At 41.3% G+C, this 15757-nt stretch overlaps 1 protein-coding gene across 1 annotated transcript in view; it reads right to left on the bottom strand.

Annotated features, from left to right (window-relative positions):
* Positions 1–15757, bottom strand: part of GMDS (GDP-mannose 4,6-dehydratase) — a 434505-nt gene that overhangs the window by 58952 nt on the left and 359796 nt on the right. Inside the window, exon 9 of the mRNA XM_014941067.1 lies at positions 15208–15304. Within this exon, the coding sequence (XP_014796553.1) occupies positions 15208–15304 (97 nt within the window). The remainder of the gene's footprint in view (positions 1–15207; positions 15305–15757) is intronic.

Here is a 15757-nt window from a genome sequence, read left to right as displayed (position 1 = left end):
CCAGTCCTCTGTGGTCCTCCCAGATACTGAGAAATGTGATTCGAAGCCAGAAAAGAAATCAACTTTTGCAACATTTTAAACGCAAGGGTAGCGCTGTGCTGGAGGATGAGCCTTTTGGGAGAGGTATAGAGGAAATCTCTGCCAACACCTTGGGGTTTGTACCACGACTGCCACAAACTGGGTCAGGTAATAGGTACTCTGAGCAGCACACGTTAACCAAAAGTCAAAGAGGTTCTTGAAATCAACCTTTTTTAATAAAATCCACAAAAAAAAAAAAAAAAAAAGATCAAAAAGTTGGACTCTCTCCCCCCTTTTTTTCCCCCCCATAGAGTACTTCCAGGCATGTGGTTTTTTGTTTTTGTTCTGGGTAAGCACAACCTGTGATTCTTGGGGATTTTTTTTAAAAGGCACCTCCTAGAATAAAACCTAAAGTTCTGTTCCTGCAGAAAGGTCAAGAAGACACTTGTGTGTTCAGCTAGCTGGGCAGCAAAAGCAGAGCAGCAGTAGGCACTGGGGAGTAATGGGAGTGAGGAATTTGTGTTCTGGGGCAAGAGCCTCATATTTCTTTTAGGAAAAAAAAAGGTATTCGGTAAAACAAAAGTATTTTAGCTCTGAAGAGATGTAACTGAGTAAAAATGCAGTCTAAAAACATTTGAAAAGGCAGAACTAAGTGATAACAGACAATTCTGGGGAAAGAGGAAGGGAAGTACTAGAATGACTAATGATGATATAGGAAGATGGGTGACTAGATGATCACAGCATAGAGACTTAAGTGGAAGCCTATGGAGAATAATAAAGTATGAAGACAACGTATCTCAATAGAGAGGTATAGTCACCCTTTGCACCAGCACATGGCGGGAAGAAACCAGACAGGAGATAAGCCTCAGTCCTGCAAAAGTATTCTACACTCTCCCCACTGCATATGCCAGTAACAGAACTAAGCTGATACCTGAACCTTTGCTCAAGTAGTTTAATAACAATAAACTTCCTCCGTAAAGTCCGTTTTAATGTAGAAGTAGTATAAGAAGGTCACAATGTAAGTGAAAATGAGTTCTCAAACTCACTACACAAAACTCTCTGAGTCTTTAGCATCAGAAGGTGTATGTAACTCACCCAAAAGGACACAGCAAATCAGTAACTTTAAACCATCTGATCCCTAACCCTGAGTTTTCTATTTTTAGTAGAAAACTACAGCACAGGTCTATTTGGATCTATTACGTACTAACTGCAGCTTTTTGAAAGAATTAAAAAACAGGTGCCATAAAATTCATATAAGGGCTAGATGAAACCACAATTACCTCCTACAATGCTTAAGTCATTTTGAAGATAAAATCCCTCTTTTTAAAGTATGCCACCAGGAATGTTCGTGATGGAGTCTTACAAATGCTGAAAATGTTCAGTGGTTTGAAATTTATAGTAGTAGAGTTGCCAGTATAACACTTGTATGCTACAGCCAACAAGCCACTACATTGTAACATTTTTTCCACATGAAGATTAAATTTGTAAAATTGGCTAATGACCTGATAGTGGAGACCATGGCTCTATGCCAGATATACTCATTTTCTTTGGATCTTCCTGTAACTGCAGGCACACGAGAACTTTATATTTAAAAAATGTGTCAGTACACATATGTGAGTTTACAGTTGCACACCATTAACGTGAAACTCCAATGCAAAGAAAGAAGGGCCTAAAATTTCAGAACAGACTTCCATTGATCCACCGAAGAGTGGAAAAAACTAATAAAAATACTGTAAAACATTTAAAGATGGCATCCAAGGAGTTACCAGCAAGAAGATGAGCTCCTTGGGTCTCAGGGCACTGAAAAGCCTGTCTTGTTACCCAGCCAGTGAACTAGGTTTGGTGTGCTTGCTTCAGCTTTCGCATGCAGGTGGAAGCCTGCATTTATGGGTCAGAATCTTAAAGAGATGTAATAATCAGGTTCCCACATATGTTTCTCAAAAGCCTCAGCAAAGATATAATGGTGATTATTACAGTTTGTGCCTAAAAACCTCTGCCATCATCAAGGATCTTTCTGCTCTAGCCGTGCTGCAATCCAGGGCCAAAAGAAATTTTCCTGCACAAAATGTTCATAATCTGAGACATTACTGAACTAGGTAACAGCATGAAGCCATACTGCTACTGTGACAAACAGGGGGTTTATGAGCTAATTTAGCTAATTTACCCCACTTCTGCCACACTGAAGCAGTTCACACTCTTGTGACTAGATAGCTTCTTTTACTCAACCAAATTCATTAGGTCAAGTTGCATGCACACACCCTCAGTACATGAAGCTGAGCCCAAATAAATAGAGATACAGGGAGGAGACGACAACAAACAACAACAGTGGTCATCAGGATGCACAAGAAGCTATAGCACATCACTAGTACAGCGGTTTTTGAGGGCAACAAAAGAGTTTTCAGGAGGGATCTGAGGCTACAAAAAAACCAAAAAAAAAGAATCTCTTTGCTTTCTTTGCAGCAGCAATCAATGGCATGCTTCGTAGAGGGGGCAAAAAGGGAGCAACAAAACAGAATGCTGGTAAGCTCCCCCTCCCCAGAGCATCACCTTATTAGGCAAAATAAAAATGAGTTTGGGGGATGAGAACAAACGAAAGCAAAACAATATTTGGGACATGAGCAAATGATTTTGTCGGCATGCCTGGAACTTAGTTTTGGAGGGAGTCATCTCTATATCTATGCCTAAGGCCATGTGAATATTCAAGGCCACTTACCAATATGTTATTCAAGGCCATCATTTTAGTTCAGGCCCACATGCAGTCTATCGTGGTCAAGGCCCTATCTATTCAATTTTTTTTTTTTTTTTAAAAGCCTAAACTTGCAGCTGATTCATACTTGATTTGACAAAAAAGCAACACGGGAAGAATCTGTCAAAAAAGATATTAGGCCTTTTCACAGTGCTAGGCTTAACTGTACAAGTGTTTCTGGAAATGTTTAATAGAACAAAAGTATGTGAAAAAAGAAAAAAAAATGCAGGCACAGCTGATGGAAATGTTTTGGGTTTGTTTTTTTTTTTCTTTTTCATTTTAATAATCATTTTTATATTGCCTAAATCCCTAAAGTCAGTGTCTGGACTCTGTCTGGAGGCTTCCCAAAAATCACTGTTTGTCAACACCCTTTCCACAGAAATGAGTCTGTTTACCTCCACCAGTGCATTGTCAAGTCATGTCTTCCCATTCACGTTACAGTTTAAATTGGTATCCTTACAGAAATGTCTAACCCTCCCTTTTCTTATCCAGGAATCTCTCTAATATCTAAAGCCCATGTTAAAATAATTTATATCAACAGAATGCCTTTCGTCAAAGTGCATCTCTACAGAGATCACCGTAAATGTTTAGATAGTACACTTATGAGAAGAACAAAATTTGGCCAGTTGATAGCAACGAATGAAAGGGAAACTCAAAAAGTTCTACTTGGATATTAATTCGCTTTGAATCTTGATCCAAAACGAACATTTTCCTGCGGAGGAACTTGATAAAAAGTTCCTTCCTCTGCCTCAACAATCTACTCATGGCTTTTGGAAGAGAGACAGAGGTGTGATACATCTGCTGGAGCATGCCAATCTCCCGAGCTGTCTTGGACGGGTTATACAGGATCCTTAAGAAAGCCTTCATGTCACCCAGTGTTTGAAGGCATTCTTGATATACTACGTCTTGTAAAGTTTTGCTCACTTGCAACTACAAACAGTGTCAAGCTGTGTTCTCAGCAGTTAAAAAAGACACTAGAAGACCTGAGGGACAACCCAAATTCTTCAGGTATTACAGAACAAAAGAGTAGTCAGGAACAAGGGGAAAGTTGATACGCAAAACAAGGATGCATTCACACAGAATGCATTTAGCTCATTCTGTTTCTAGCAGTCACTGGCATTCATTAGTGTGTGGAAAATGAGTTATTGATTACATTCCTCTGATCACTGCACACATCTCTTCAACAGAGCCTTTCCTCTTAGCATCATAAACGGGACCATCCTTGGCCGTACCAACCAAAAGCAACAGTGACTCCAACCGCTTTGTCACATTTCTAAATAGCCCTTCCCAGCTCAAAGTCCTGGTAAATCATAGCCAGATACATGCATGGCAGCTATCTGTGTTGTCCCAGTGCTGTAGCTAAACCTTCCAGTCAGTTGTCTGTATGTGCGTTCACAAAACCCCCATTTGATGAACTCTGGCATATATCACTGATCATCAACCATCACCTCTCATGTACCTATGCACATGGGTGGTTTCTCCCAGAAGTTTTCCCCTGGAAATCATGGCCCTGACACCTTCCTCTGAAAGCAAATCACTAGCTGAAGTAGCTGCTGGATGCAGATGTTTGCATCCAGGGTATTCTCAGTCATAACAAGCTATGCCATCAAGGGTATAAAAGGTAATTGTTCCAGGCATTAGTCTGGAGTAGGAGATCCTTCACAAAGCTATATTTAAGAACTTAATTAAGTCAATAGTTTGTTTTTTTAAAAACTCCATCCAGCAGTTAAGCCAAAGTAGAACTAATTGTGGTCGCTAACACTAGAAGGCAAAAATAAGAATCCTTCTTGTGAGTGTTCCAGCACACAAACTACCTGCCATCCATCACCAACTCCCTTTGGTTGTTCTTCAAATTCACGTAAGTCTTCACTGTTGTGAATCTCCGCTGTTGTGAATAATGCACCTTCCTGTGTTTCTGTTCTCACTCTGGTGTCCACCTTCCCCTTGCATTCATTATGCCACACAACCATTGAATTATTATAGAGGTGGGTGGTTTACCTTTAGGGCTAGTCAGATTCTAATCACGCCAACTTTTTGTTTACAATGCCTGAGCTGTCTGACTCTTTTGAGATTCACTTCATCAGTCAAGATTAATTTTGGTCTTTATTTTAAGCCTAGAAGCTGTCCAGAGGCATCTAAAAAAAACTATGTGAAATGTAGAGATAATACCCAGAAGCACCTTGGGGAGGAGACAGGGAAAGAAAGGTCAGAAAAAACGCCTAAATACTACTTTGGCTACTCATCTGCAGCCCTTTCAGCCAACTGTGTGCAGGATAAAAGAGTGTGGTAACCTTATAGGATTAGCACTACAGAAGAATTGTTTAGAGTGAGGAGCGAATGTCACAACATGTGATCAGTGGTGACACTGCAGTATAAGAAGAGGCCCCAGTAGGCTTTGTTTCCTGGCTATGAAAACAGTGCACAGAGCAAACTTGGCCCTATCACTCACCTGAGCTCTTCCTTAAACCTCACATTTCCTCTGTTTCCAATTTCACCTTCATAACCCCCTTTTTAATCTCCCCCAACACATGGAAACAGAAACTAGGATCAAGAGGGAAACGCTGCCAAAGATTAGAGGTTTGGGAATTTACAACTGTTATCTAAGGGAAAACTATAGTGGGAGCCAATTGCTTTAGTCAGAAGTCTTTGTTATTGTAAAGAAGTTTTAATGTATGTTTTTGCTTTCTAAATCAGAAGGTGGAAGTGTAGTATTTTATGGGTCAAACAGAAGAAAAAATAAAAACAAAAGCAATTCAACTCCTAGTCACCCAATCTGGAAATTTGTAAAACTAAGGTCTGTGAAGCACTAACTCGGTAACAGATGTAGTGAATTATAAACATGAACTTGTCACAGATTACTGTAAAAAAAAAAACAGGCAGGCGTCCTATTTTAAAACACCTTTTTTGTTTTCATTATTGTTAATCCACCTTTCCCCTTACAGCTATTCAATACAAAGCATGACTGCAAAGTAGTACCCGTTCAGCAATCTGAAGGAAGAAAAAAAAATGTTTTCCAAAATTACAGAGCAATGTTCCAAAAAGAAAATCAGACTTAAAACCTCATTTCTGTTCAGCAGTCAAGTGGTCTGTTTTGAATTTCAACGACTATCAGTAACACTGAGGTTTCTGTGTCATTGCATACAGAAAAAGCTGACGAGGAATGGTGCTGTCTTACTCCATTCCTAACCACAACCCAGTAGATAAAGTCTGAAGTCACAAGTCAGCTGAGAGCTCTACCAAGTCTATTAAAATGTACTGGCAAAGCTGGAAGGAAGAAATTTAAATGAGGCCAGGTTAGATGTTTCAAAGGGATGAGTGACTGATCCTGTTTTATGTTATGCCAGACAACGCTAATAGTTTAAACACTAGCTCTGTCAAGTGAGAAATAGATGTATTATCGTCTGTGAATTATTAAAATTGACTTCACCTACTCACCTTTAGACTTTTCTGGCTGAAAGGAAAAAAAAATCAAGAAAAAAAAAGTCTCGCAAGAGAGGCATGCACTCTTAATCTATTACTAATGTCTTCTTGAATCCTGTTAATATTTTTCATATTGTCTGCTTTGGTGAGCTCAGACACTATATGTGAGGAATGAGCAAAAATTCCAGCTGATCCTAGGCATAAAGCTCTTTAATGTTTAAGTCTCCCCTGCCCTGCAGATAATTACTGTCTCCTCTTTCACCCATCCAGCTGGGACATCAGACAATTTGGGGAGCATCCAAGATGGGCATGAAGATCCATTTCCTGGTTCATGACAAGTACTGTAGATGTTTGTGCCACAGAGATAATTTTCTAGGGTTTTATTCAGCAACAAAAAAACCTTTTAAAAGTTGTTTAGATCTACAAGGCTCAATTTCCCCTGCAACTCAACCACACAAGCTCTCCTAGGGAAATAGTAAGGATACTAAAAACCAATTAACAATATAAAATGTTTTTAACTTCTGATAAGGCCAGAATCATTGCTACAGGTTTTCAGTGGAATACAAAGATGAGACATGAAGATATGGAAGGTGGCACTCATGAACACCATAATCACAGGGTAGCAACAATAACAAAGGTCCCACCTCCTCATGCCTCGACCATGAAGCTGTTAATTTACAAATGATGACTCTAAAGGTGATAGAGGGGAAAGGTGAAGGTTTATTTATTTTTTAAACAACCACTTCCAAACCTTCCCTTCCTTTCAACCGTTTGCCCCTTTGAGAGAAATTGTGACTGGTGAAGGACAGAGATAGGAGTCTGAACAAAACCCAAAAACAATCTTTTGGGAGACAAAAAATCTCTAGCGTCAATCTCAAAGAAAGCCTGAATACCCTCGAAATGAACCCTCCCACTCCCAAAATCAGACTTTCCTTAGAAAAACTGAGAAGCCACTTTTGTTCTCTTGTTTGTCTTTTTGTTTGGTTTTTTTTTTTTAGTAGAATACTTTTTGACATTTTTTCCCATAGGTAAAGTTAAAACATTCCACATTTTCTAGGAGAATAAACTTCAAAACACTAAAGAAATAGAAGAAGAAACTGAAATAAGCCTACTGTCATTTTGTACAGTGAAACACTTGAATAACATGAAATGAAAGCTATTTTAGTGAGCCCCCCAAACCCTTTTGCTTCTCTCAGAACTGGCTGCCGCTTCATGCTTTTCCCCTAATCTTGTCCACATGCACCTTTCACATTGCCCAGAGATGTTCCTCTGAGGGACAGCTGTACTCACTCTGATAACCTCTTCAGCAACACCAAAGTAACACTGATACATATTTTGCAGGAGGTGGCACAGGATTTTGAGAATTGGTAAAGTACCATCTTCCAAGCAGAAAAAATACTAGGTGCCATGGCATACCCAGGCTTGAGACAGCCATGTCCCAGCAAACCACTGACTGGAAGACTTCATACTGAAAAGGCTGATGTCAAGGCATCTGCTGACCCAAACTCAGCAGAAGCTGCTTTTAACAACACTAAAACCATCTCATGGCTTCTTAGACGAAGCATATGAACGCTTTGTGGCTGTAATCTTCCTTTGTGCACCCACTCACCCATAAAATAAAATACAAACAGCTGAAGGCAGACAAGCTCTTGCGAAGGCTGGAGAAATTAGACAGGAGTCTAGCCCTTAATTCCAGATTTGCTGAAGGAAACCTCACCTCTGTCTCATATCCTCTGTATTCAAAAGCCATTTTTATTTTCATATAAATCATGTCATTTTCGGTTCTGTGCTGCCATTCTAAAACCATTGCAAGAGTTGAGTTGGCACAGCACTCTTAAAAGAAAAGGTTACAACGTGGTAGGAAACACAGTCAAAATGGGAACAGTATTGTTAATGCATTGCTTGACTTTTAAAATCCCATTGTAAAATAAAATAAACAGCTTCTGGAAGGGAGACAGATCTTCAGACATGCTCACCCTTTTAAATTCGAACCAGCAATCAGGTCCGTAAGTGACCTCAACCACCTCTGACACCAACGTCTTTAGAAAGCCCTGGTGGGAACATTTTTGTGCTGAGCCACTCTGCCAGTACTCCAGTCTCACTGGGCTCTCCAAAATGTGGTCTGAACCACAGTTCAGCTCTCTTGAATGTCCAATCTCATGTAGGAAATTAGGAATAGGCTGTAGGTGGTAGACACTGTTGCCAGGAGGGAGTGGCAGTTCTGACAAATGTGTCTTTGGTGCTGCTCAAGCCTGGACTTCTGTCATGGCTTTTGCATGCTACAGGCTTTCTCCCACCTCCGTGACTTCTCTTCAGAGGCTTTGCATTTCCCACCACATCTGCTGGAGCACAGGGAGTGTTTGTATGGGACAGGCACGGGACAGGCAGTGATAAGAAAACAAGGGATGGTCCAAACGAAGGTGAGACAACAGAAAGAGATAACAAGGGGGAGGAGGAGGCCAAATGGCAGGCTGAGAGAAGGGGGAGGCAAGGGGATACGAAGTGAGATAAAGAGAGACTTTCTGTGCATGAATAAACATGAATAAGTGAAGAGGTGGCAGTAAGACCCCCCACCGCCAGGAAGGCAGAGAAGAATTACGGGCAGGAAACGTCACTGCAGGAGCAGTTGATTAAAACTACAAACTGCATGAACTTGGTCTAATCCCTTCTTGCCTGCAAAACAGCCCTAGGAGAACCTGGCTAAAGAAACTCTCTTGGGCTATTTCAGCATCAAGTGCTGTGCTCACATACAATGGGGCAGGCAAACAAGAATAATCAGCTGGCATCCTCCTGGAGTTCCCACAAACATTTGGGCTGGACTTCTCAGTTCCCATCACAGACGAGTTGCTTTGCTTCATATTAAGATGCAGCAATGCACGTAAGCACACTCTTAGCTCCGAGTATGGAAACTGTCCCTATTAACTATTCATGCCCTTGAAGTGAAGCACTTGCTTGGATGCTTGGCTGAATCAGCCCCTAATTAAGGAGGTAAACAGCCTTCTATCCTCATTCACCTCTCCCTCGGCCTTAATCCCCCAGTCACCTAAGTTTAATTTAAAAATCTGTTTTCGGGAGTTGAGCCTGGATCTGTCGCATCCAAGATTGCCACTAATTGCTATGTGTCAACAGCACTTAGAAAAATGAGCAATGAATTAAAATCACCAACCCTTCTGCCTGGATGACAGCTTTATCTTTACACACTAGCTTTTCAACAGGGTTGCAATCTCTTTACCCACCCAGAGTGGAAAATGGCGTTGCCCAAAGTCAGTCGGAGATTTCTTCAGCTAGCCTGAACGTTTCTGAAGAAAAACTACTGATCTTTTAAGTGAACATATGGTGCAACACCCAGGGTGCAAAAGCACTCCAATTTATACCCCAGGAGGTAAGGACACCCTCTTCCTCTGGCTGGTCTTGTCGGATAGTTGCGGTATTAGGGGATCAGAAACCACACTCAGAGAGACAGGCTGATGTTCTCAGGAAGATCAATGAAGATGTGAAGGTCACAGATGACACATGGCTGGTTTCAAAACCTCAGGAATGACAGCAGGGAAAGAGGTGGTGAAGAAGGAAGGGGAACAGAGCCAGCTGTAGAAGCTGCCAGAGAAATACTTTGTTGGAGGCACAGCAGAGGAGGAGCAGGATGATGCAAAGAGAAGCAACCGAGTAAAGCATAGCATATGAGGACTGCAAACAGTGGTGTCCAGAGGGATTTCTTTACTGGATGTGCCTGTCTAATACTGATGTAATGAGCTAGTTATGAAGCAAAAAGTCAGAAATGTGTGTGGGAGTGTTGGAGGGGCACATATTAGGTATCTGCTCCCGCAAGAAAGGAGGTAAGCTAGGGCTCCTGTTAGAGTCTGTTAAGAGGATTAAAGTAGACACTGAGCAAGACTGGACACGAGTCTGCTGAAGCTTCTCAGGTTTAGTGACATATTGAGAGGAAAACCTGACAGCAAAAATGATCTTCCTGTTCTCTAAGGAACAACAAAGATGAACAAAATCAGGGTGAGATAAACTAGAAAGCTACCTGTGGAGGGATGGTTGTGTCCACTAGGAATGGCAGCAGAGCCATCAGGATCTCCCCCAGCTTTGATGCTGCCTCATGATATCACTCAAGCAGCGTAGTCTGTCTGCTCTGCCATACATGTGTTTCAGAAGCAGAAACGCAGCAATACTTTTTTTTAAACCTTTTTCATATGCTTGTTGAGAAACATTTAAAATACGTTAAGAGCTCAGTGCCTGGTAGATGCTGTGCAGGGACAAGTTACTACTAATCATTATTTCACTTGGCTGAATTTGACATGCGTGTTTTCAGAGATACCTCTGAAATGCCTGATATGTAAGGCCTTAACTAAAACAAACAAACAAAAATCTACTGCAGGTTTTATTAGCAGGAGGGACAAATAAAAGGAAGAGGGTGGCAAAGCAATGCAGAGATAATGCTGGGTTTGAAATAAGGAATGATATAAACATTTTGGCTGACATAGCAGCAAAGTCAGCTTGGAGGAGAATTAAGGACAACAGAGGTAATCATTTACCACAGAAGTAGTTTTCAGATGTTGACATACGTTTTCAGAACAAGGGAAAGAAAAAAAAACCACCAGAGAAGAGAAGACTGTCAGAATTATGACAACTTGCAACTTCTTTACCTTGCCGCTAGTGAGGAAAACAGACAGGAAAATCATCTGAAGATTATTCTTCCTTGAATGCTCCCATTTCATTTTCATGAGTATTAATACAGGCCACATATTGACATTGATGAGCAAAAAGATCCTTGAGGAAGGGAAGCACGTGTTTCCTCCTGCAGACATCCGAACAGTTTACAGTCACAGGCGGCTCTGAACTTAAGAGTAGGAAATGAAGCTTGTATGGAAACTAAAGTGGAAGTGCGGGGCGTTTAGGGTTTTGTGATCATGGTTTCATTAGACTCCTAAATGCTCTTTAGAGCAGGAACACTTAGAGGAGTTCAGAAATGTTTTTGACTTTAAGAAAGCTGACTTGGGGAAAATGTGATATGCCCCAAGGAATTTTTACTGGAATCCTATGAAACATGGGAAACATAGAGCTGAATTTTTAAAAAACATCTGAAGAGACTGAAATTTAAAGCTGTCCTGTTTAATTCCAAGGCGGTTAAAGGGAAACTGAGGCCAAATGCAGTTAAGTAAAGATGTAAAGTTTAGTGTAAGAAACTAACTAAACTAAGACTTGGGAAATTTCTTTTATCTATCTATCTATCTATGTAGGTATTTAGATACAACAAACAATCCTTTGAAAACTAAAGAATCCAGTAAGGAGGGATACAGAATTTCATAGGAGTTAGAAAGAGCAGTTGGAAAGAAACTCCAGGAGGATGAAATATCTTTTGACACCACCATGAATTTTTTTCCAAACCATTACATGGAGTTTCATTTATATCAGTGCTAGAAAGAACTGGCAGAAAAATGCTTAATTGCTTAAGGCATGTAATAAAGGAAAAAGTTAGCAAGTTAGCATGCCCTTTTTTCTTTGAAGAAGAATAATAAGAGGCCAGATGACTGCTTAAATATTAGCATCATATTGTGACAGAGTTTCCAGGGCTTGCTTAAGGGAAGGAAATTTGCATTGATGTATGTACATCCTCAGAGTTACAGCCATGCTAGCCCATAACAAAAGTGATGCATGAATACAACCTGCAGTTCCTATCCTAGGCAAGCTGTAGGACACCTGCAGAAGCAGGTGGGAGGGAAGGGGAAGAATTCCCTGTAACACATGCAGAGCATCAGGTTCAGAGAAAAAAACCTACATTTACATACAGTTGAAAGATTTCTTTTGCTTTTTCCCCTTTTAAAAAGTAACATAAACTCCTAACTGAGAGATAGATATATCAAGTTCTGTGATGACAAGACAGACCAGTGAGACCTGGAGTTAAACTTCATTGTTGCAGAAAAGGACAATGAAATGAGTCAAGCTCCTATAGAACTGTTAGCTTAATATGTGCCATGCAAAAATAAGAGGTAATTTTACTCTAACATCTTAACGGACATAATTTGATTAGAAGCAATTGTGCAATTCTCGGAGGGAAATTTCTGCATACAAATTAATAGTAATTATCTTGCTGAAAGATAAGAAAATTAAAGACAGGCCCTAATTCTCTAGAAATTACCCAACTTCAGGGGGTGAGAGACCTGATGATTCTGACATCCTGTGCTGGAGGGCTGCTTGTTTCCAACTGACTGTGGTGGCTTGTTGAATATTCTGATTGTAACAAGAGTAGAAAAGACTAGTGAGATAATTTCTGAAGTATCTACATTTTACAGGTGAGTGAACTGTCGTGGAAACTTATCTTTACATGCTTAGATCAGCAAATGACTGTGAAGTATGATCTTACTAGCCATGTGCTAAAAAAGCCTGCAAAATGTGAGAGAGCATCTTTTATAGCGTATCAAGTTCAGTGGAAAAAGCAAACTTGTCATGAAGCTCCTGTGAAAACAGCTGATTTTAAGAAAGGCAGAAGTAATCATTTTCCCCCAATCCTTTACAGCACATTAGAGTCTCCAAATACAATTAAAAAGGGTAAGAAAAGATACTGATTGGAATTTGATACAAGCCGAAAGAAATAGATACTGGTAGGTTTGTAAGCTGGCAAGGCGCAAGGAGGGAAGGAGAGAGACAAGCATTATAAGCATTAGCAGAAAAAATTCCCAAGGCCAGTAAATATCAGGGGGCCCCAAAGCAGTCAAAAGCAGAGTGAAGAGATTTAGAGTCAAGGCATTCAAAGGGTCTACTTAATTTGACCAGAAGACAGTCTCACATTTCAAGGTTTCTTCTTCAGTACAGCTAAGCTTTTCAATGGGAGGCCTTGACCCCAGGGATCACCAACTGAAGAAAACAAATGTGTTTTCAAATGAATACATTGGCACTGTCAGAACTGACTGTACACAAGATTAAATGATATTTATTTTCACTTTCCAGAATACCATGTTAAATTTTAGAGAGACAGACAGACAGAAACGCTTCCAAATAAGACATGAGAATCTGAGCATTAGATTTTCTGTGTCAGCTGGGATTCAACAGCAGAATTCCTGTTAACTGATCTGGCTAAGCCTCCATCCAAAATGTCAACCTGAGGCTTTCTTGCCTTCAGCGGTCTTGGTGAGGGTGGTGGGAGGGAACACGTGCCGTCAGTCCATTTCAGTTCTCTCATTGCTTTTCCTTGCTTTCTTGTGATGGATTGGATTTTGGTCTGTCACTTTGGAATTGCACAGATGTGATTCCCTAACTGAAACCAACAGAAGTTTGCCTGCCTTTGATAAGAAATAAAATAAGCTCTAAAAAAAAAGTGATTCTGGGTACCCATCCTGAGATGCTCTAAAAAGGAAACTTTGATTGCAGGAAGTGGATGCCACGTCAGTTGCCAAAAACCAAAGCACCTGAAAGAGCACCTGAAAGAGCACCTGAAAGTCTAGGAACATCCTGGTGCAATTTCAAGGCCAGGTTCCACTCTGTATTTGAGTACATCCCTGTACTCGTGTATGGACGCACTAGCAATTTCATGAGCATTCCTGAGGGACATACGCTTACTGTCCCAAAACAGACAAGAATATAGTGAGCCAAATTTAAAATTCAGAAATTGTGTTCCCAAAAGGACACCAATAAGGACAGAGAGGACACCATGGGCACCACTATTTCAGCAGAAAATGAGCACATAAATGGGTGGAACTACAGCAATGGCTTCAGAATAGCTATGTACTACCCGTGAATTTTGGGGAGCGAATATGTACTTGTTAGTAAGAGGTATGACAAAGCAGGAAAGCGGGTCTCACAAAGCACAGACTTGTTGGGTCAAGTGTCTTTTTCCTGTTTGGCAAGTCCTTTTGTCTCTGTGTCCTCCTTATCATCCTGACACCTTACCAAAGCACAGAATGACGGACACCTCTTAATGACTTCCTAGCGTTTGATTCTGATACATGGGCCCAGCCTTTTTTTGCATAAGGTGAAAGTCTCTATTCCCCTCTGAATTTCCACTTTAGAACCCACGTCCACTTCCACACACACACAGAGCTCCCCACTCCCTGTGTCAAGACAGACGTGCTCTTGTCACACCTTGCTTGAATCAGGCAGCTGAAGCCAGCACGGGCTGACAGCGACGCTGCGTCAGCAGCCAGTGGGGCTGGTATCACCCTCCCCAGGAGACCAGAACATCCTCTCCTGAGCACACCCACTCCCACATCGCACAACTGGGGCTATTGTTCCCTGTGTCCAGAAACCAGGCTCCATCCCGCACCATCTCTGTGCTCTGCCACCATCCTGCCTGACGTGGAAATACTGTTTTTTCCCCTCTCCTAGCACGCTCGTTAGGTGATTGGAGCACAGGGGTTCGTGGCTTGGTCTCACCAGAGACGTGTGCTGATCAACGCAGGCATCGCTGGGAGTAAAGACACATTCTACAGATTCAGCATTTACTGAGTGGGACCCTGCAAACCACCCAGGGAAACAAAGCACACACGCACTTCTAAAATGGGCATTTTGTGGCACCCACAGTTACAAAGATCTAAGATGAACAGGGCATACTCACTGGATGGAGTTGAAACACTGTCATACGTACACAGAGGGAGGGACTTTAAAAATCAAGCCTATTAGTGCCCACCTTCCTCTGCACTCCCTTCTTGCAGCTGGAGAGGTGACCACAGACCCATTTGAGACCCGAAGGAGCAAGAAGCTGTTTTGCACTCTGTTTTGTTTCCTGTAAGGTGATGTTTCGCCCCCATCGGCATCCCCTCTCCCATTCGGAGAAGGTGAGAGAAGCAGAGCAGTGTCTCTGTGACAGGGCGAACCCGCTCCTCCGGGGCAGCCCTGCTCTCTCGCTCCCTTCTGCCCAGGTAGCCGGCTGCCAGGGGCCGGCCAGCAGGCTAATTTAGAGCTCTAAAAGCTGGCAGCAGGAGCGCAATTAAGCCGTTTTCACAGACTGCTGGCCAAATGCAGCAATTTATTGGCTCAGTGATTGGATTATTCATTTGCAAAGCTAAGAGAGGACATTTTCTTACCACTTCAGTTGGCCTGTAGTACTTGTGATTGACTGTCACATGAATCTTGCCAGTCTCTTTGCATCGTCCTACTTCATTTTCATTCTTCCCTTCCCACCTGTAAAGAAGATAAACATTTAATCAACCTATAATTACTTTAGTGCTCTGATCTTACCAACATTTGGCCTGCTTTCATTTACTTGAGGCTGGTGTCAATTCTCCCTGCAGGACAGTATAAACTCATTAGCTATAGGAACAAAGGCAGAGTTTAGACTTGAATGGAGCAACAATGGCTTTTGAAGTCTCTTTGTTTTGGTTTTTGATTCAGTGGAAGGTCTAAAATACAGGACTTCCAAATTAAACACATAATGCTAGGGGAAAATAAAATGTCCTGATTTCAGAACGTCTCATGTATCTGCAAATAAATACGACAGTGAGGTTTTTCATTTGTGGATTGGTTCAAAGTTGTTTTCTTAAAATATTTTTAATTCTTGTATTTTGGCCAATACTTTCAGGAACACTTTAATCTATTAATTTTATGGACGTGAAGCTCTGTTTGAATAGCACTAAG

Source organism: Calidris pugnax, unplaced genomic scaffold, assembly GCF_001431845.1.
Source record: "Calidris pugnax isolate Ruff unplaced genomic scaffold, ASM143184v1 scaffold8, whole genome shotgun sequence".
Taxonomy (NCBI): Eukaryota; Metazoa; Chordata; class Aves; order Charadriiformes; family Scolopacidae; genus Calidris; species Calidris pugnax.
Note: the sequence above shows the minus strand (reverse complement) of the source record. Positions and strands in the feature narration are given on the sequence as shown.